The 22,504-nt window shown below is 37.1% G+C and overlaps 1 protein-coding gene across 2 annotated transcripts in view; it reads left to right on the top strand.

Moving 5' to 3' along the window:
- The window catches only part of ORC3 (origin recognition complex subunit 3), a 68,721-nt gene that overhangs the window by 29,790 nt on the left and 16,427 nt on the right, over positions 1–22,504 (top strand). For both annotated transcript variants that reach the window (XM_082730607.1, XM_082730608.1), the window contains exons 12-14: positions 6,854–6,970; positions 7,958–8,037; positions 20,750–20,883. In XM_082730607.1, coding sequence (XP_082586733.1) covers positions 6,854–6,970; positions 7,958–8,037; positions 20,750–20,883 — 331 coding nt within the window. The remainder of the gene's footprint in view (positions 1–6,853; positions 6,971–7,957; positions 8,038–20,749; positions 20,884–22,504) is intronic.

Genomic DNA, 22,504 nt, shown 5'->3' with positions numbered 1-22,504 from the left:
GTTTCTGCTTTTGTAGCTTAAAGGTGGATCCAAAGAATTTGCGTTTCTAGCAAGGTTCCAGGTAGTGCTTGATGCTGCTGGTCTGAAAACCTTCTTTGATAACCACTTGAATTGGACTGATTGCCTAGAAGGAAATGTTTATTGTTTCCCTTACCTTGTTTTCTTAATTAGAACTAATCTAAATTCTCACTTAACTTAAATGACTCATCTCCATTATCCTCTGACTGAACTCAAGATGTTAAAAAAAAACAAAACAAAACTTAAACTTCTTTAGAATTATGGGCACTCAGTTTCATAGTTACAGCTTTTAAACTTTATGCCAACTTTGTATTTTATAAACTTCATGGCTTTTTTGAGAGTATACTTTTAAATTTAAAAATTCAGCTGACTAAACCATAAAACCTTTGTATAAGATTCACTTGGAAGTTCAACAAAGGCACAACATTGGAAGGCCATGTATAGCTGACAAAAGACTAAAGATTGTGTGTGTTCTTTCATTTCTAAGTAGTCTGTCTCGTGAGTGATTGTTCAGTGCAGCTGGATACAGTGGCCAAAAACTGTCTTCTGACAGTGATCAAGTTTTTCTGTGTTTAAGCCAAATAAGCTTGCACAAGCTCCCATTAATGACTCAGTAGCTTTCAAATCCTATGGTAGAAGTTTTACCAGATAGTCTTTAAAGTTTCTTTTGGCTCTAAAACACTGGGACTTTATTTACTTGTTCATTAAACACATTAGTAGTAATTTTTTTCTGACTAGTTAAATTATTTAGATTCCTCATTAAAATGTTATTTTAGTACATCTGTTTAATTGAAGACAGGTAAATTGTTACTATGGGTTTTAGGTGTAATAGCAGGAGCAGTTCCTGAATGTAATTTTATCATGCTTTTGCCTCACAGCGTTGCTCTAGTAATCAAGGTTTTTTTTTTTTTTTAACTTAAAACTTTAACTTAAGAAACAATTGTTCATGAGAAATTAAGCTGTCAAAGTGCCTTAAACAGAACTTGCAAATTCTTCATAATTACAAAGATATGACTTTATTATCGCTTATGCCTGAAATTTTGTTTCAAGTCCAAAATTAAGGAGAGCTTTGAAGAAGATTGTGGCCTCATACCACATTTGCATAATTATTATCTGGTAGTAAGAAACATAGGGCCTTGAAATACTGGAAATTTTTTTGAATAGTGAGAAATTCTTTTTCTTTCCATGAACAAATGTTTTGGGGGAATAGAATATTAACAGCTTTTCCCAATTAGTAGATAGTTTTTATGCATTGTTTCATTTTGAGTCACAGCCACCACATATGACAGATGTTTTTATCCCTTTGTGTAACTGAGGAGAGTCACAAAATGATAAATTAACTTGCCTATCTAAAGTGTCACAATTAGCAAATGGAAGATCTGTCATTAATACCCAGACCTGACATCAAAGCCCCACATTTTCTGTGACACCTCACCGAAGAGTAAGTTGTTGAGAAGAATTAGTGTAAGTTGATGAGAAGGTGCCCAGGGTTCTATATTATTGTTGTTTGAGAAATGAGCAATGGGCTTTTCCAGTACTGTAGCAAGTTAACAGCAAAGTTGATTTACAAGAGAAAACCACACGGTCTGAGGCAGGTTTGCCCTTTAGAGCCCGGCAGCCAGGTGTCATGCAGCACCGCACACTGCTGCTCGTGTTCAAGCCAGAACTCTGGCTTGAAATATCCCTTTCTTCCCACCAAATAGACACAGGTCTGTATTTTATACGAATATGGATATATACCCATGTCATTTACGTAGACACATAAACACACACACACTATTTTCAAAAGACTTTTAAAAAAAAAGTACACCATAGCTAGGATTAGGTCCATTTTAATCCTGGGCTGTTTAAACCAATCACACTCTCAATAATGATTTCCTAATCATGTTGATCCTGTCTTGTCAAGAAGTTACATTATGCTCAGTATATTTAATAAATGACTAATTTCATATATTTCATATAAGAAAATCAGTTTGTATATTTTTATTCAAATCTTCCCTAAAGCTTTTTGCTTGGTTTCAATCCTTAAAGAGTTCAACTTCATGCTATGTAGAAAATTCAGATTCAGTCCCTTGCCAGTGACAGTTGGAAGTCTTATTACTCTGACTCGTTAATGTTTTACATCTCTATTCCGTATGTACCGTGCTAGATTTTAAATTGGTTGAGAGTAGGAAGTAAGTCTCAGACCCTTTAGAATTGTAATACATTCCTATTAGAAAGATAACTTGATTCAGTATGCTCATTTTACAAATGAAGAACTGCAGCCAAGAGAGAGGAAGTAAACTAAGGTCACAGAGCAAGTCTGCAGTAGAGCAAGAATTTCTTCTCACCATTTAATATGCTTTTCGTGGTGATTCATGTTCAAAAAGCACAGAATTAGGTCATGAGTTTGATGGAAACCTGCCTTTTACCTTTGCTTCCACCTCTTTGTTCTGGTTTCTTTAGAAAAACCTAAGGGCAGGAGGAGGGGAAAATCTATTAGAAAAAATAATAAAAGGAGAAGAGAAGAAAGGAAGAAAATGACTGCAAACGAACTACTACTTGTGATCAGATGAGTGAGGCCTTAGCCCAGTAATGGGGTGGGAAGTGGCAGCTCAGATCCAAACCCTTCATCAAGTGCTACTGAACAGGGAGAGCCAGGCAGATGAGAGGATGAGTGCTCCCGCCACGCTAGAGCTGGGAGAGAGCTGTGGTTTGGCACTGCATTAGGTAGCTGTCACATGAGAAGACACTGAGAACCAAACACTGTCAGCCAAAATTCCTCTAATGAGAAAAATAATGCTTAATTCTAGCAAGGGGATGTGCTGTGTTTTTGGACAGCTGATACCTCTTCCTAAAATCCAATGACTGTTTTGCCAGTGTTTAGTTATGAGTGAATTGATTGAAAGAACAACATTATAAAAATGTACAGCCTTTATTATATACTTTAAATCTTCTTGGGGTTATTCTTCACCCTGTACCAAAAATCTGGACACAAAGTGATAAATACTATGAAAATTAGAAGAGAATTGCAAAAACTAAGCAAATGTAACTCTATCTGATGGTATTTTCTTTACCATGTATATATTTAAGTTTACATAGTCATTGGTTTCCCCTCCAAAGGAAGTAACTAGCTCTGTAATAACAGAGGCCTTGTTGATTAGTCAAATAATATGTGAATGATTTTGACTGAATAGCAGACAGGATTGATGTGATTGGAGATGGCTGATTTGAAAGGGTATAGAGTAATGTGTTATACATATAAAATGTATAGTAATACATTGGGTGGCAACCACAGTATAATATTAATGTGGTTTTTGTTTAATAGGTCCATAATGGTGGTGGTGGTGGTATTTTTTTTAAGATTTTATTTATTGGGGCACCAGAGTGGCTCAGTGGGTTAAGGCTTCTGCCTTCAGCTCAGGTCATGATCCTGGAGTCCCGGGCAACCTGCTCGGTGGGGAGCCTGCTTCCCTCTCTCTCTCTGCCTGCTTCTCTGCCTGCTTGTGATCTATGTCTGTCAAATAAATAAAATCTTTAAAAAAAAAAAAAAAAAGATTTTATTTATTTATTTGCCAGAGAGAGGGAGTGCACACAGCAGGAGGAGCCTCAGGCAGAGGAGAAGCAGGCTCACCACTGAGCAAGGAGCCGTATGCAGAACTTGATCCCAGGACCTTGGGATAGTGACTAGAGCCCAAAGTAGACACTTAGCCGACTGAGCCACCCACGCGTCCCGGACCATAGTGTTTTTTTTAAAAACTCAAGCTAGGGGCACCTGGGTGGCTCAGTGGGTTAAAGCCTCTGCCTTCAGCTCAGGTCATGATCCCAGAGTCCTGGGATCAAGCCCCGCATCGGGCTCTCTGCTCATCGGGGAGCCTAATTCCTCCTCTCTCTCTATCTTTGCCTGCCTCTCTGCCTACTTGTGATCTCTGTCTGTCAAATAAATAAATAAAATCTTTAAAAAAAATAAAAATAAAAAAATAAAAACCCAAGCTAACTATACAATTTGAGACATTTTACTTGCAAATTCAGACTTTTGTCTTTTGTTGAAAAATTAATAAATGTGGCCCACATCCAGCAAGATAATATTGACTTTTTTTTTAAGTATGTATGTATGTATTTATTTGACAGAGAGCACACAAGTAGGGGGAATAGCAGAAGGAGAAGCAGGCTCCCTACTGAACAGGGAGCCCAACTTGGAGTTAGATCCCAGGACCCTGGGATCGTGACCTGAGCTGAAGGTAGATGCTTAACAGACTGAGCTACCCAATGCCCCTACAACATTGACATTTTAAGTTCACCATACTGAGAAGGTGAATTTATAGACTAAAGGAGGTTGCAGGGCTTGCCATGCAGGAATCTGGAGGAAGGGAATTCCCAACAGACCTGAAGGACCTAAAGGACCTAAAGAACCTGAGGTTGGAGCGTGCCTGGATGTTTGTGGAGGAGCGAGGAGTATTGGATTATTTGATATAAGAGAAATACATTTTAGTTCACATCTCTTTGTCAGAGATAAGGAAAGACCACAAGGTCTTGTGTTTCAAGAATACAAGAAAGCATATCTCTTTGGGAAATAATATTACTAGGCAAAGTGTATCTCTGAGAAGAATCATCCTAAATACAATTAAGAAATGAAACAGTGGCAACAATGCCCAGTGTATAACAATAATGCCAGAGGAGAAAATTAATGGAAAGGAGGATTACTATTTCAGCAGGCTTTGTTTTTACATATGCATAGTGTGATGCTGCGGTAATGTATTGAGTGGAGAATTTTCTCAGCGTCACAACCTATGAAGTATTCATAAAGTGCATCAAGAATTGTTGCCTTGGATAGGTGCTAGAGAGGCATTTGCAGATACGTATCTGAGTAAGACAAAGAATTCAGAGAACAGGGTACATGAAGAAAGTTAATCATTTGTGATGTTTCCTGTTATAGCTGGTAAGAACACAGATACAAACAACAGTGAAATCTTTACTTATATAGGGAGTAGGTCCCAAAGTGGGAGCATAAGATAAAAGTGTGAGATGGTCAAAATAACTCCTGAAAATCCCTTAGTAGGATATCCCAGATCGTCTCTAATGAAGTCTGGCATAGGCAGTTTTATTTCCAGTTTTGGAACAAGAACTCCATTTCCTCAGTTGAGCATCCGGTGAAATAGTTTGCTGTGCTCTGTGAACAGAACAGAACATGTTTGAAGCGCTAGAATTCCATGGGCACGGGATCATCTGGGAAAAGAGCCTGTGCATAGTCCTCATCTTCCCCTTACCCAAGGCATAGTTCCTGGGTGCAACATTGCCCGCACAGTGTCAGGTATTTCTTTTCTCTCCTCATCTGAGTGAATTCAGTTCTACTGCACCACCCATTATCTGTGCATGCAGTCACTCCACAAAGCAAAAGTAATAGGTAGTGAGAGAAGCATGAGGAGCGATTATTATTCATAGATTCATTTCTCTCCAGAATACTTTCTTTGTTTAAAAGCTTTTCAGGCATACATTAAGGCAAGCAATTAGTGGCTTTATGCGCCCTCTATGTTATAGCTTGTTGTAAAATTAGAATTAAAATGTACTTTCCCAATGGTGGTTAAAGTGCCCTTTGTTACAATAGGAAAGCTAGATTTTTGAAATTGCCAACTAACTCAAATACTGGGAGGAGAAACATTTTGGTACTAAAAGCTTTTCTTTCATTTGCCCTGTGCCTCCGGTAATAACCTAGCTTGCCGGTGAAGGAATTGATTTCTAAGTGTATTCGAGTTTAGAAACATGTATCAGATTTGTTGCTTTATATAGGTTGGGTTTGCTTGAATTTGTTGATATCTAGGTGTTACCTTCTGCATGCTTGACTGCTAAAAATAATGGGTATCTGCAAGATATTATTTCTACTGGGGTAGAAAAACCTAGCCCAACAGTGAAAGTCCTTCACTGACTTCTTAGAGAAGAAAAAAATGTGAAGACCACACAGATCATAATCCTCTTAAGAAAATGTTACAGGATGAAGCAGTTATAGAAGTATTTGAGGTCTGAAAAATACGTGGATGTTGCTAGGAGGTAATGTTTTAAAGTCATTTCTAAACTATTTCAGAAGGTTCTAGAAAACATAACTCCATTCCACATAGCCCCCAAAAAACCCTTTTGAAACTGATTTGTGAGATTAGTTATTCTATCAGTTTCTTAAGACACTCTCATATTATACTTGTTGAAGTATAAATTATAAAGCTTAATGGCTTCAGGATTTTCTCATTTTCCTGTTTTTCTTAATGGAAGACTGAATAAAGCCAGTATTGGAATTCTCAACAAAAGGCAGGGATTTATCAGAATCACCTGTGGTGTTTCTTCTGTAGTCTTCCTTTCTTCCCTTTGAAACACAGTTCTTCCAGTACTTTGAGAAAAGCATAGACCATAAGTGGAACCTCAGAACTGTTAATTACATTGGTATTGCACTCCCTGGTGACCTCCTCACCCTTCTGATGTCAACAAGGTAGAGGATGATGGGCCTGCCTAGCTGTGGCACACAGCAGCTGACTGGCACAGGCAGGCATCTAGCAAGGTGTGTTTTTGGACACTTATATTTCTGGGAACCTAGTTACAATGGCACTGCTGTAGACAGAAGGAAATTGCGGTATTAGTTTCGGTGTGTGTAAGATACCACCAGACTTGCTACTAAGTCAGAGATGACCAGCCTTTGTCCTGGATTTTGTGTGCATTACTGATTCTCAAAATTGAGGAGGTTAATTTGTACTTCTGAGTCTTCTCTCATCAGTTTCCAGAAATTATACATATTCATGAAGTAGATTTTATTCTTTTAATTACTGACTTATGTATTCATAATGTGTTCTGTGATTTTTTTTTTTTTTTTAAGGAGGAAACACAATCATTACTCGAAAACTTACATGTTTACCATTCAAATTACTTCCTGGTTTTGAGATGTCTTCATCAGTTCACCTCTTCTCTTCCCAAGTATCCTTTGGGTCGACAGGTAACCAAAACTTCCTCTTTGGAATCTCTGCAGTCAGAGTATTAGGAGTTTCTTGCTTTGATTTCAGCAGTATTCAGTTCAGGCATCAGAATTTGAAATGGATCCAAATCATGCACTGAGCGCACAGTCTAAATCTATTCCAGCTGTACACATTACTGGTAATTGAAACAATATTTTTTGTTCTGATGGCTGCAACTAGAAACAGCCACATGAATCCCAGTGGTGTTGCCTCTCTGCACTGTATTTGTCCTAAAGCATTTTAACATTTTTTCTTTCATGCTTCCTTGTCACGTATACCAAGAGAGCTGATCCCTCACCTTATTGAAATAGAGGAAAGAATCTGTTTGAGAATGCTTAATGGTTAGCCTTGCATTACACCAAAAACTGAAAGGGAGGCAGCACTTCTGTGCTTGCAGAATTATGCTCCACTGGCCTTTGTGTCATACCAGAAACCTGTGAACCATCTGTAGGATGGATGTTATTGGAATAATTCTATATTCTTAAATCTTTGCATCCTTCATTCAGACACTTAGAGAACAAATCTAAATACATAGGAATGATTTGTTTGAAGACGATTTCTGCCATCAAGCATTCTCTTTAATAATCATATACCAAGTTTATTACTTTCTTATCGCAGTGTGATCAGTTTTGGCTGATATCTAAATAAATAAAATATTTTATATATATATATTTAAAATATACATAATATTATATACATATATATTTATTATTAAATTATATAAATATATATTGTATTTATATTATATATATTTAAAATAAATAAAATATTTATTTTGCTTTTATGTAAATACTATTCTTAAAAAGCCTGACTATGTGATATATGCCCAGTCTGTAGTCATCTAAAGAAAATGGTTGTTTTTAATAAGATTTATTTTTTGTCTTGATCATTGATGATTTTGCCAAACGAGTAGTGTACAATTTAGTACATCACTTTTGGTTCCTTACAAGTCTACTTTTTACTTACAGATCAGAGAGCTCTACTGCACTTGTTTAGAAAAGAACATATGGGATTCAGAGGAGTATGTGTCAGCCTTGCAGCTGCTGAGGTAGTTGGGTCTGTTTTCTTTTTGTCTGCTGTAAGCCTGCCAATAAGTAACAGCCTCCTCCAGAATTCTGCCTGCAAGGGGTTTCATAAGTAGCCATGTTGTGTCTAATATCTGTATATATGTTGAATTTGTGTCTGTGGTTTATGATGTTTTTAATGTAACAACCATCCATTTCTTTGCTGGTTGTACCTTGTTTTTGAACTTGCGATTTTTAAAGTAAAAGGAGTGTTTAACTACCTAAGGAGAGCTTAGGTTAGGTATGGATACTGTTCTTTTTTAATTTTTAAAAAATATTTATTTATTTATTTTAGAGAGGGGGAGAGAGTAGGTGGAGGGTGGTGAGGAAGGGGCAGAGGGAGCGAGAGTCTTAAGCAGACTCCAAGTTGAGCATGGAGCCCACCGTGGGGCTCAATCTCTGACCCTAAGATCATGACTTGAGCCAAAACCAAGGGCCAGATGATTAACCAGCTGCACTGCTCAGGAGCACCAGGTATGGATAATTTTAATCTTACTGGCTTGATGTCTTGGCAGGGAAAATAGAGCTCACCATGGCCTGACCAGGATGGGTGGAGGAGCAGCATTGCTGGGTTAAATGCATCCTGTGAAGGCAGCCACTGCTGAACTATATGAGGAGCAATAATGAGGCATTGGCCATCTCAGATGGTATTGGCCCATCTGAGATGGCCCTGTCTGCATGAACACTGGATATCATAAATTATTTACCTAATATTATATGAATAGTAAGCTATCTTGGTGGTATTATCAGACAGCAGAGATCGCTTACCACCCTGACAAATTTGCTTTTTATAGTTAATAGTCATTTGTTTTCTTGGCTTTATTTCTTATATATATGGTGACTTTTTAGTCTTAATGTCCACTTGTATAATGAAAAAAGGGAAATCAAATGTGAGTTAAGTTTCCGCACACAGACTTATAATTTTCCTCAGGGAATATAAATGCTTATATGAAAATATCATTTAAAGAAAAGTCTGAGAACTGAATATTTATTAAGCCTTGGCTTCCTCTGGGCGCACAAGAAAAGAACAGATGGGCACAGTAGGAGGAAAAGTCACATTGAAAGCACTTTAAGTCCAGAGACTTAATAATACAAATGTTAGTGATCTAGCAAGTGCAGCATAAGATAGGAAGTTAATTTTATGCTATCTGGAAAAATAGCTCCCCATGGAAACTAGATTGCCACTGAAAAGTTGTGTTTTATTTCATTTTTTAAAATGCCACTAAGAAATTTCTGTGTATTTCTATATGTCAACTGAGACTTCGTTTGCTTTTTATTCAAGTCAACATGCCTGTCTCAACACCCAGTTGATTCTTGCTGAGTTTCCTCTTTAATCTTTGTGATTATTGTCTTCCTTTCTCAGTTGAGTATTTTCAAATTCATAGATTCCTTTGTCAGAGAGGGGTTTGACCTTTTCTTTCTGTACTTTCTGGCATTGGTAATCTTGGGATACAATTCAAGAATCAAGAATGCCAAGGCCAGTTCCAAACTAGAGTAAGAAAACATGAGCAATAATAGTAATGGTGATAGTCATAATGACTGTTTATGAAGGCTTGCAGTTTGTCAGGCACTGTGTTGGGACCTTCCAATACATTTCCTGTCTAATAATGTAAGCACACCTTTGCACACATAATATTATCCAAACTTTACAACTCAGGATACTGAAGCACTCATAGGGCTTAGATGATTTGCCTGAGATCTCTTAGCTATTGATGGAACCAGAATTCTATTCCATATCTGACTTCACAGCTATTGTACCTTCATTGTTCTTTGCTAAGATCTAAAATCTGGATTTGGGGATCTGAATAAAGCAGAAACAACAAATAGAAAGTGAAGTTTCAGTCATCTGGCTAAGCTGAGGTCAGAAACATTGGAATAAAAAAAGCACTAAGGATAAAATATGGCAGGTGCAGCAAGGACAGGTTAGAGTCTGGGCACTACAAGAATCTGAAAATCCCCAGACTAGATTTCTTTTCCCTTTTGTGGAGATTGGACAGGGACACTTGTCAGTTTAGGCACTCTTAAGTTGGAATCATCTGAATATAGGAAACCAGACATTCTCATCATCTGTCTTCAAACAGTTCAAGTCATGAGAGAATAGAAGATGAAAATGATCACTGAATGTCACGGGAAGAAAAACTAAGGTGCTATTTCTAGAAACATAGTCTAGTAACATTTCCAACTTGATTTTTTTGTTAAGTTCCTTAAATACAGTATTCCTCTTGAAAAATCCTTTTTATCTGGAAACTGATATGTTTAACCATAGATTAACTTGATGAAATATTTTGTGACCATTAAAAAGTATTAATTCCTGATATTTGTGTGGAACCACAAAAGAATAGCCAAAGCAATCTTGAGAACACAGGTGGGGAGCCATTATGCTTCTTGATTTCAAACTATATTACAAAGTTGTAGTAGTCAAAAGAGTATAGCATTGACTTAAAAAAAGACACATAGGTGAATAGAATGGAGAGCCCAGACATAAATCCACACATGTATGGACAATTTATGACAGAGGAGACAAGAATATATAATGGGGCAAGGACAGTCTCTTCAATTAATGGTATTAGGGAAACTGGATTCCTTTCTTACATTATTCATAAAAATCAACTCAAAAATGGATTAAAGCCTTGGACTTGAAACCACAAAACTAGAAGAAAACATAAGTGAAGTCCTTGACATTGGCTTTGGCAATGATATTTGGGCTTTGACACCAAAAGTAAAAATAAACAAATGGGACTATATGAAACTGAAAAGCTTCTACAGAGTAAACGAGAAACCATCAACAAAATGAAAAGGCAACCTATCAAATGGGAGAAAGTGTTAGCAAATCATACATCTGAGAAGGGATTATATGCAAAATACATAAAGAATTCCTACTCAATAGAAGAAAACAGGGGATTAAAAAATGGGAAGAGGATCTAATCTGAACAGACATTTTTCTGAAGAAGATGTACAGATGGCCAACAGGTACATGAAAAGATGCTTTAGCATCACTAATCACCAGAGAAATGCAAATCAAAACCACAGTGAGTGAAATAACACCTCACACCTGTTGGGATGTAACACCCCACATCTCACAAATTGTGAGGAATACTTGTGCCCAATTGGTGAAGATGTAAATTGGTGCAGTCATTATAGAAAACTGTGGAGATTCCTCAAAAAATTAAAAATTTCTCAAAAAATTTTTTTAAAAATTTAAAAAAAAATAAAAAAAAAATAGAACTACCACTTAACCTAGCAATTTCACTTCTGGTTATTTATCTGAAAGAAATGAAAATGCTAATTCAAAAAGATAACAGCACTGATGGATGATACTAGTGTCCATTAGTTGATGAATGGATAAAGAAACACACATACACACAATGTTATTCATCCTTAAAAAGAAGGAAGTCCTGCCATAACATCAAACTCCATACTGAGAACAGATTAGTGCTTGTCAGAGTTGCAGGATGAGCAAAATGTGTGGAAGGCGGTCAAAGGGTACAGACTTCCAGTTGTAGAATAAAGAATCCCTGGGGATGTAATGTATAGTATGATTGTAATTAATACCACTGTAGTGCATACTTGAAAGTTGCTAAGAGAGTAGATCTTAAAAGTTTGTATAACTGTGTGATAATGGATGTTAACTGGACTTATGGTAATCATTCCACAATATACACAAATATCAAATAATTTATGTTGTACACATTAATATGTTAACCTCAATTTTATATTTTAATTTTTATTTTGTTAAGATTTATTTGAGAGAGATAGAGAGCTCAGAAGCAGAGGGGAGGAGCAGAGGGAGAGGGAGAAGCAGACTCCCCGCTGAGCAGGGAGCCCTACACAGGGTTCAATTCCAGGACCCTGGGATCATGACCTGAGCTGAAGGCAGGTGCTTAACCAGCTGAGCCACTCAGGCTCCCCTAATTATCTCAATTTTAAAATGTACTTATAAGGTATTTATAATGGGGGAAATGTCACGTATTCATTAGTAGGAAAAGACTTACAAAATTTTATGTCACAGTTACTTTTTTTTTTTTAAAGATTTTATTTATTTGACAGACAGAGATTACAAGCAGGAAGAGAGGCAGGCAGAGAGAGGGGAGGAAGCAGGCTCCCCACTGAGCAGAGAGCCTGATGCGGGGCTCGATCCCAGGACTCTGAGATCATGACCTGAGCCGAAGGCAGCGGCTTAACCCACTGAGCCACCCAGGTGCCCCACAGTTAATTTTAAAATATGTGCAACAGACATTGGTGTGCATGTGGGAAGCATGCAAGTATGTCTTTATAATAGGTCATAATTTGACATGAGTGCGTTGGTTCCACATGTCTCCCATAGACTTTGTTCTTTCAGTCAACTCTTGGAGCATGAAGACCACATCCCCATACAGGATATGAGTTGGTTAATATTTCACTTGAGCATGTGTCATTATATAAGGATATATTTCACTTAAAACACCATTTGCAAACAGGAAGTGGTAAAAATGATGCTAACACAGCAGTGAGCTAGGTGAGTACCCTGGGCTTTTTGTGGTCAGCTGTCGAAAGAACTTAAGAGGAAAAATTTGCCTTTCTGTTGGAGAAAATTTCTTAACAGCCATCTAGAAATCAAACACTTGATCAAGAATTTTTCAGACTTTTAAAATTCAAAAATCCTTGCTTCAGTAATAAGGTTTTTTTTTTTTTTTTTTTTAAGATTTTATTTATTTATTTGACCGACAGAGATCACACGCAGGCAGAGAGGCAGGCAGAGAGAGAGGAGGAAGCAGGCTCCCCGCTGAGCAGAGAGCCCGATTCGGGGCTTGATCCCAGGATGCTGAGATCATGACCTGAGCCGAAGGCAGAGGCTTTAACCCACTGAGCCACCCAGGCACCCCAGTAATGAGGTTTTAAGGGTTGACAAAAGTCATAGAGTCCCTGACTTACAGGAACACAATGGAATACCTGGGCCTGAACAATACTGCAATCACACATCAGTTACCATGCGTTGCTGTGGCAGTGATTCTTGGCTTGAGGGTAATGACAAGTGTGCCCGTCTTAGGGAATTTATTCTGCCCCTCGCCCTATATAAAGATTATCTCATTTTCTTCCAAATAAGGAAACCAGAGACATAAACATTGAGTACCTTTTCTGCAGTTGACAGAGCTGGAATTTAAATCTAAATCTTCAAAGTCAGGTCCATTTTTCAGCCCTATCCTTATCCTTATTTGAGAGGTATATAAAAGGTAATTTCTGTGGGTTTGTGGCCAGTAGTCCATGTTCAGAACACAGCACAAATACTAAAGTGAACCAGTCAAGCAAGCATCTGTGGACAAAAACCCTGTTCTACTCTAACACGAGGCATCTTGGCACAGAGTGTAGACCTCTAAATTAAAGGAACAGTGTCTAGTCCGCTTATCCCAAGTGTAACCTTACAAGTTTGCTATAGAAACAGATTTGTAAACTGGAGTTGATTGATAGCTGAAGTAATTTACTTTAGGCTGAAAGAAATTACTCTGATTTCTGAGTAAGGCTTTTGAGTTAAACAGTTAATATATTAGCAGGTCAGCTCAGCTTTCATTGAGTTAAAAAAACATGACCCAAGTAATAAAATTAACATTTGATCACTTTAGTTTAAAGAGACTAGAGATTTGGAATCTAAATAATGCACTGTTTCCTGATTTTGCAGATCAGCTTTAGATGACATTTGAAGCTCTAGTCAAGAAACAGCACAGCTCCACAGTCTTGGGGATGCTTCCTCAATAGCATAATTTAACTTTTGAGGATCGAGATTTGTCCATGCAGCATTTATATGAGACTGTACAGTTAAAATGTAATTTCTTTCTTAGAACAAGGATTGCCAGTCCTGAACTGGTGCCACATGAGGTCCTCCACAGTCATGTGTACACTTGGGGTAAAATCAAACAACTGAATTGTTGAAGCTCATTTTGTAGCAAAAGATGTATATAGTCGTGGTTTTTATAGTACTGATTTTCAGGCTTTAGTGTGCATAAGAGTCAGCAGAGGTGTAGAAAATATGTATTCCTTTGCCCTCTCCACAGAGATTTGGAATCTTGGGAACCTGGCTGTGGGGCAGAAGGAATCTGCATTGAACAAGCACTCCGTCACATTTGGACACGTAATCAGTCCAAAGGACCACACTTTAAGAAACACTGTTATAGAAAATAAAGGGGAATAAGAATAGAATATGCAAAATTGAGGGAAAAAAATCAAGCCATCAAAGGAAAAGAAAAGGCTTTATTGGTGGAGAAGCTACATGGCTGGAGGGAAGTGATCTCAGATTGGTTCTGAAATGAAATAAGGTCCTCCACTGCTAGTAGTGAGCAGTGGCTTTTTTAATAGACAAAAAAAAAAAAAAAAAAAAAAAGATCTGGAAATTTATTTTAAGTTTTTATTTATCAAACATTTGGTGTTGTACTATTTTCTGCTAGAAAATGAACAGGTAGCTAAGAAATGTTGCTTTAAAAACTCAGAAATAGCTAATCAAATTTAATTTGACAACTTTTTTCTTTTAAAAAGAAATATAAATAAATATGATTTATAAAAATTAAAAAGTAGTACATGATAAGGTATGTATGTATTTTAGTTTACTAAAGTTTGTTTCTAACCATATGATATAATTTAATTTATTTGTTTTGACATACATAAAAGAGCATAGTTTTCACAAAGGGCACTATAACTTCTAAGTGCTCCCCTACCTGAACTAATTTGTCAGTAGAGAAACTATTGTTCCCTAAGGCCTAAGGTCAAACTATCAGTGTATGGCATTGCCTTGTTCATCCATTCAAAAAAGGTTTTTTTTAAATGATTGCTATGTGGAACCACTGATGTAATTACAAAGATGACCCTAGTCCTTAACCTACACTGAATATTGGTCAAGTGAGAGATTAAGGTGGCCAAGTAGGCAGTTAGAATACAGAGTAAGAAGTGCCGTGGTGGGTGAGGTCTCAGGTGCTAAGGAGCTAACAGTCTGGACAGTGAACCTTCACTGAGGAGGTCAAGCAGTTTCTCAAAGGAAGTAGCATCTAACATGAAATGTCAGGGTTGGGAGGAATTATGCATATTTTTGGTTTCTGTTTCACTTGTTACCATATCAGATACTTTGTTGTGTTGTCTTTGAAGAAGATAATCTCTGTGAGTATGGTTTTTTGGTAAGCTTTTTTGTTTTCTTCTAGTCTTCACTGATACATTTGCAGGTTTGAATTTTTGAAGCTGATTAATGAAAATGTCTGTTTAAAGCCTGAGAACTCATTATTTAGAGGATTTTTTGCATTAGCCATGGATTGGCCAGTTTCTCCTTATTGCCTGTTCTCAATCAGACATTTATATAATCAGTACTTAACCAGGAATTATTGGCTTTCTGCATGATGAAGCAGAACACTCATTGCCCTCAAGGATGATTGTTTTTAATGATTGCTAAATGATTCCCTTTCTTAGTTAAGGAAACTTTTTTTTTTTATGACAACCCATAAAGCTTTTAACACATTAAGTATCACAAGCCTTTTTTGAATCATTTACCTGATGGTGATAAAAAAAAAAATCACTTAATCAGGTTGTTTAAAGTTAAATAGCTCTTTTTCAGCATTAATGTGACCTATCCTAATGTGCTTTTTCCTTTGTCTTTAGTGGGGTGGCTTTCACACTTTTTAATTCTGATACTTTTTTTTTCTATTTTATTCTATTTCTTTTAAAGCTAAATGCTAAATGGGATCTGCCAGAATTCAAAAGCATTGTCACACTGTCTCTAGTTCCTCTCTCCTCATTTTCTTTTTAACTGATTTGGATTTTGCACTCTATTAATAGACTACTTTGATTAAGGTCACTGGTGACCTTGATGTTCCTAAATCTAATGGTCAGTTCTACATCTTTATTTGTGTTAACCTGTTATCAGCATTAACACAGTTCATCACTCCTTCCCTTAATGACTTTCAGGACCCAAACTCAGTTTTTCTCCTACCTGGCTGCATGCTCCTTCTCGGTCTTTGGTAGTTTTTCTTCTCCCTGACACCTTAACATTACAGTGTGCTAGGGCTTACTCGAAAGCCCACTTTTCTTATGACTGCAAGTTTGTTACTCCATGTACCCATTTGAAGTCTCCACTTACATACCCAAAATACATCTCAATGATAACACGTTCAAAACTGAACGTCTAATTTTCCCTTTAAACTTAAAATCTTTCAGTGGTCTTTTTATCCTTCTCATTGTTGAAAACCAAAAACCTGGGTTCTGCCTTCAAAATATATCAAGAATCAAACTTCCTCTTGCCACCTTTCCCTCACTGGTACCACCACTATCCAAGTCACTGTTCTCTTACCTGGAAAATCACAGAATTGGTTTCCCTGGCTTCTATACATGTTCCCCTACAGGTTTTTCTCAAAACATCTGTTAGCTCAGTCCTTCTAAAATACATATCACTCCTTAGCTCAAAAGTCTCCATTAACTCCCCATTTTACTCAGAGTAAAAGCCACAGTCTGTACCATAATGACCCTACATGATCTTCATTGCCTCTCTTATTTCATTTCCTACTGCTTGGTTGTCTCTCTTTCCACTTCAGGCACCTTGGCTGCCGTGTTCTTGAACATGCAGACATACACTCAGTGTAGGACCTTTGCAGGCATTGTTTTCTATGCCTGGTATTTATATGGCTGACTCTCTCGCCTCCTTGACGTTTGGTCAAATGTCATCTTCTTAGTGAGGCCTAGTAATCATTTTAAAATTGAAGCCCATCTACTCCTCTCCCAACTCCCCCCCCCCTTAATTCTGCTCAACACTTTTATGTAATACCAATTTTTAGCATATATATATAGTAATATGAGGTAGACTGATACTGTTTGTTGTCTGTGCCCTACCCGCACCCCTCCCCCTCAACCCTTTGCTAGAATAGGAGTTTTATGAAGACAGGGGTCTTCATGAGATGAATCCCAAATGCCCAGAACAGTGCCTGGTGTGTAGTAGGCATTTAATAAGTGTTCACTCAAGGGAGGAGGGAAGGAAAGAAGTAAGGGTTTTATGACTTACGTAATTGTTAAAACCCATTTTGAAAACTCAGTTTGAAAAATGCTGGTCTAGTGGCTAGACTCAATCCTTAATTTTGTATTTGGGATGCTAGTATATATTAACAAGCTTTCAGGGATAAAATTTTCATTTTTTAGTTTTAGTTTTGTTCAGTTAAGTTTGGTTTGTCCAAAGTGCTGGTTGGAGTCATTCTAATAATAATCTAAATGAAAACATAACAGTGCTTTTCAGATACTGCCATTTGTGTTTTATAACTTTGAAGGCCATCATTTACCATTTGTAATTTGTACTTTTCAGATCTTTTTCCAGGCACCAACAGGTGTTAAGTCATACTGTATTTGATGTTACACAATTTTGGATTTTTGTGGAATTTGGTTGGTTTTTGTTGTGGTAGTACGTGTTTTGCATCTAATAGTCTACCATGGACACTGTATCTTGAGGTGTGGTACGTGGATGCCAAGCCAGACTTGGTTCAGATCAGTTTGTATTTAGGTTCTAATTCTTCATTGTAAACAGTAGTCACCAAGGCTGAATGCTTTGATATGTTTGTATTATTATTTCCACAGAGTACATACAAACATACATACACACAGACTTTCTGGGTCTAAAATAACAGTATTTTTCCAAGGTACACTTGTGCCAGCAATATGTCAGTATTTGTTTCCCCATATTCTTGCTGATCCTAGATATTACAAGGGTTAAATATCTTTATTTTCTTCTAGTATCTCATGATTGATGGACTGCTTCTTTCCCCACCCCCATGTCATACGCGCATTATTATTCTCTCTGAAATAGGTGTAATAAGAGGTGTAGTAATCTCTTTTTCTCAAGCTAGTTATTTCCAGTACATCCTATCCCATGATTAGAAATGCTATGGGATCAAATTCCCATATGGTCCTCAAGCTCTTTATAGACTCTTACTCTCACTATTTCCTGTCCATTCCTACAAAGTACTGTCTGATTTTAATCACTGTATCTTACCCCTTTTGATAAATTCATAGCCCTACTACACACACTCAAATATATACACATTGTTCCCCCTTTTTAGGAATGACTATTTTTGCAGATATGTTTTAGAATAATTTTGTTGGGTTTTAAAGAAATACCCACTGGAATTTTGTTTCAAAATGTATTAAAGGTATAGATTAACTTGGAATTTGTTTCTATACAGTATGGAGGTTAGAACTTTAAAATGTCCATTTATTCAGGGCTTTCTTTTTGTTATATGTCTTAGTAGTTGTTGTAAAATACATTGCTGCGTTTTCTATAGTTTTTGTTGCCATTTTGAGCATGCCCCTTTTTCCGTTACATAGTTCTGTATCGAATGCATTACATGTATATGTGAGGCCCTGACACAGGTGTATGTGTATACATGCCCTACACCCATGCATCCTTCACACTCTTTAATACTTAGTTCTTTTAGATCTCCTAACCTTACAGTCACATTGTGTGTAAATAATAAATTGCATCTTCTTTTCTAATGCTTGTACCACTTCTTTTTTCTTAATTTGTTGTAGCAACTAGACTCTAGAATGATGTTAGATAATAGTGATGATAGGCAGGTTTATGATGATTTTGTGTATGTATAATTAGATTGAAAAAATTTAATTAATGATTTTATTGTGTTGATCACATTATTAGCTCAATTAGCCTTGAAGTTTTGTTTAATATTAAACCAAAGAGTACTTGGATAAGTGCAAGATCTTTTGCTACTCTGGAAGCTACGAGACCATTGTCTTTGGCTAATAATAAAAAGAGTAATAACTTTCTGAATTTCTAGAAGTTTACATCTGAAGTGAAGGATCTACCTCATCCAAGCAAATGCCACATTAAAAGTTAGGACTATAAAGTTTGATTTCAAAATTATATGACTTAATGCCATTTTTCTTGCACTTCTGAGAGTGAGTAATAGGCTGGGCTTTGCCTACCTCAATACTCCATTTTCTAAGCTGCAAACAGATGCCAGGTGTGGCTGCCTGCAGCCTGGGCCGCTAGTTCTCAGGTTGCTGCCCCTCCTAGCAAGCCTGTGCCGGTGATTCCTTGGACCTAGAAAATGCTGATCTTGGCTATTTGAGTAGGGCTAAAGGTTAGGTATAACAGGTTGTTCAAGTGTATCTGACTTTGAGTTAACTCTCAACAATTTAATTCCATCTAGGCAACAGAAAGCCAGACATTTTAAATCATGTCGAATGTAATTAAAAATTAAATGTGTTGGCTTAATTTTCTTTGACCTGTTAGTTGCCTTTCATTCCCAGGTAAAGATTACTAATACTTCGGATAAATATTTTATTGTTATGGAAGGAGGAAGAGAAGATTTTGTACTTTTTCTTAAAACTGGGCAGAAGTTTACTTTTGTCCACCCCTACCTACCAGTTTCCATATTTATTGGCTATTTGACATTTTTTTAATTTTTAGGTTTGGGTTTAAATTTTAGTTGAAGTAATCAGCTTAATTTCTCAATAGTCTTAGTCTACTTAGCTTTATATCTTTTTTTTTTTTTTTAAGATTTTATTTATTTGACAGAGGGAGGCAGCAAGAGAGGGAACACAAGCAGTGGGAGTGGAAGATGGAGAGCAGGCTTCCCGCCAAGCAGGGAGCCCAGTGCGGGGCTTGATCTTAGGACCCTGGGATCGTGACCTGAGCTGAAGGCAGACGTTTAATCATTGAGCCACCCAGGCGCCCCTTAGTTTTATATCTTTTAGCTAACTTAGTAATATTAATATTTTTCCCAGGTTTTTTATTATGAAAAATGTCAAACCTAAGATGGTTATCTTATAGAATGGCCCACATTCTGGATCTGTCTGAGTGTTCCTTCATGATTAATGTAAGAACTTACAATCATCATAGTCTTCGTTACTTAGGTCCACTTACTGAGAATAATTTTTATACTTCTGTCATGGCATTTAATGATTACTAATATTGACCTAATTCCATTTCATTCTGTTACTGAATTTGATCTTAGTGGAGATCTCCTAATGATTCTGAGAACAGGATCCTAATTTTAGAAGATCTGTGTTCTCTCCATTTCTAACAAAGATCTCCTCTGTGGACTTAATACAACCATTCCACCTGTGCTGTATAAAACACAGAGAATTGCTTACCTCTTTTAAAGTTTAGTGGATTTACTGACTGATGTTCATAAAGCCCACAGAAGATGTAAAATAGAGCTAAAATGGTAATAATTAGAGAAATGATTGTGATTTTTTTTAATCCTTTCAAACAAACTTTAATGTAGCCTATGTGTTGTATCCTCAGCAGACATTCTGTCTCATACTTAGAGCTGAAGGAAAGGAACATTAACCTTAAATGTCTACTAGGTGGTAAGCACTGTGCTAGAGTCTTCAAATGCATCTTCTTACTTAATTAGATACGTGAATTCTTATTTCCATTTTATAGATAAGGAAACCAAGGGTCAGAGGAGTTTACTAGCTTGCTCCGTATTACAAACATGGTGTACCTGCTGCCGTCAGGCTGTGAGCACGGAGCTCTGTAAGTTTTCTAAGTTGGGTTTCATCATGAGAACTTTTCTAAATACTTCTGAAATGTCACGTATGTTGAAGAAGATCTCCTCCCCCAAATTTCGTAGCTACTAGTGAAGAATTTACACCATCGAAACATTTAATATGCAGACAGTGTTTTTTAAGTATATTAATTTTCCAGTTACAGTATATCTCCTGTCACTGATTCTGTTCCAGGATGTTGGCAAAGGATGAACTGATGGCCATACTTCAGAAATGTTTCCAGGTTTTTAAGTCCTCTTCTGAAAAGCAGCTTGGGAGCACAGCAAAGAGAATAGAGGAGTTTCTGGCCCAGTTTCAGAGTCTTGATGGTGAGAATATAATATCTTGCCAATTCTACTCGTTATGACAGTCATTTAAATAAAATAACATGGAAAAATCCCACTTTTGATGTTTCAGAGATGAAGAGATAAAGTAGTTCACAGTCAGTCAGCATACCAGCCCTCAGAATGTCATATCCTGACCAGTACAAAAAAGATAAATCGTTCTCTTCCAGAGTTGGTTTAAACAATGAAAGCATCAAATGGGCAGGAAAAAAAAAAAAATTCTTCCTCCAGACGGACAGTTTAAAGGACTTACCTTTAAAAAAACAAAAAGAAATCAAAAAGATTGGAGAGAGTAGCAGGGCATCATAATTAAGGACTCCTTTTAGATGTTTTTTCTTAAGCTTTTCATCAAGTTCTTTATAGATTTCAAAAACACTGCATAAATCATTTGTAATCCTGAAAAATAATAGCTGTGAACCACTTTCACAGCAATGAGGCTCATTGGTATGCTGATTACCAAAATATGCATGAAGTCGGCTTTAATTGGATTTATGAAAACTGGAGTCTTTCAGTCCTAAGCAGACTGAGGCAGCCTGGCATCCCCCAGTGTTGGAGTGTTATCATTTCCTTGATTTTGCCTGACTGCCACGCCATTACTTCTGTTTGCTGAGTGCAGGCATAGTCTAATTGTGGATAGGTGATCAGGTTCTGCTTTCTAATGCAGCCAGACTTCTGTGTTCTCATAGGGCACCATGGATTGATCCTGACCATTCATGGGCTCTTGCTCTTTTCTGGCACTAAAGGATGGCATTCTTTTGGTAAAACAAACAAAACAAGTGTGCACCTTTTACTTCCCCCTAGAGGGAAATTGTAATTTGGGAGGGGAGGGAAAGAGGCAGCTTGGTATGTAAACCCATAGATGGGACATGGCTTGGTGAAAATACTTCACTTGGAATGTCTGAATCAATCCTTTCTCTGTTTGGCAAGGGTTCCTTTGTCCTGAGAATCCTTTGGGTTAAAGGAAACTGCTTTTGCCGAACTCCCTCCGTATCTGTCCACAGCTGCCATGCTAGGTACCTGATGAGTGCTTAGTCAGTGGAAGACGAAGAGACAGTTTGCTTGCCTGGAGTGACCTGAGCAGCCAGAATGAGGAAGAACAATAGTAAGAGGGTTTGCTTCAGGTTCTTTGTAGGCGCTGCTCTTTTGCAGTACAGCATGAGCCAAGCCATTTTTCAAATCATAAAATTTTAAAGGACTAGAAATTGGTATCATAGAGATCATTGAGTTCGGTTACAAACAGAAACTAAAGCCCAGGAGGAAAATGTAACTTGCTCTGGATCCCACAGGTAGCTAGTGCTAGCACCCAGGCTAGAGCCACCTCTCTTAAACCAACTCATTGTTTTGTTTTGTTCTCCCTCATTCATAATTTAAATGCCCCTTAATCGTGGCCACTAGGACAGTGAGGGGACACCCTTAAGGACACAAATTAGGTAAAAGACTTAATATAAGTAAATTGGGTAAATTTCAGTCTTTTACAAAATTGGAATCAGATTTGTCTAAATTAAAACTTAAGATATCACAATAAATTAACAAGTTGGTGAAACAAATTCTGTGGCATACTAAATAATAAAGGAATGCAGCTTTTAGAAATGGGAAGTTTGAAGAT

Source organism: Mustela nivalis (assembly GCF_964662115.1).
Source record: "Mustela nivalis genome assembly, chromosome: 5".
Taxonomy (NCBI): domain Eukaryota; kingdom Metazoa; phylum Chordata; class Mammalia; order Carnivora; family Mustelidae; genus Mustela; species Mustela nivalis.
Note: the sequence above shows the minus strand (reverse complement) of the source record. Positions and strands in the feature narration are given on the sequence as shown.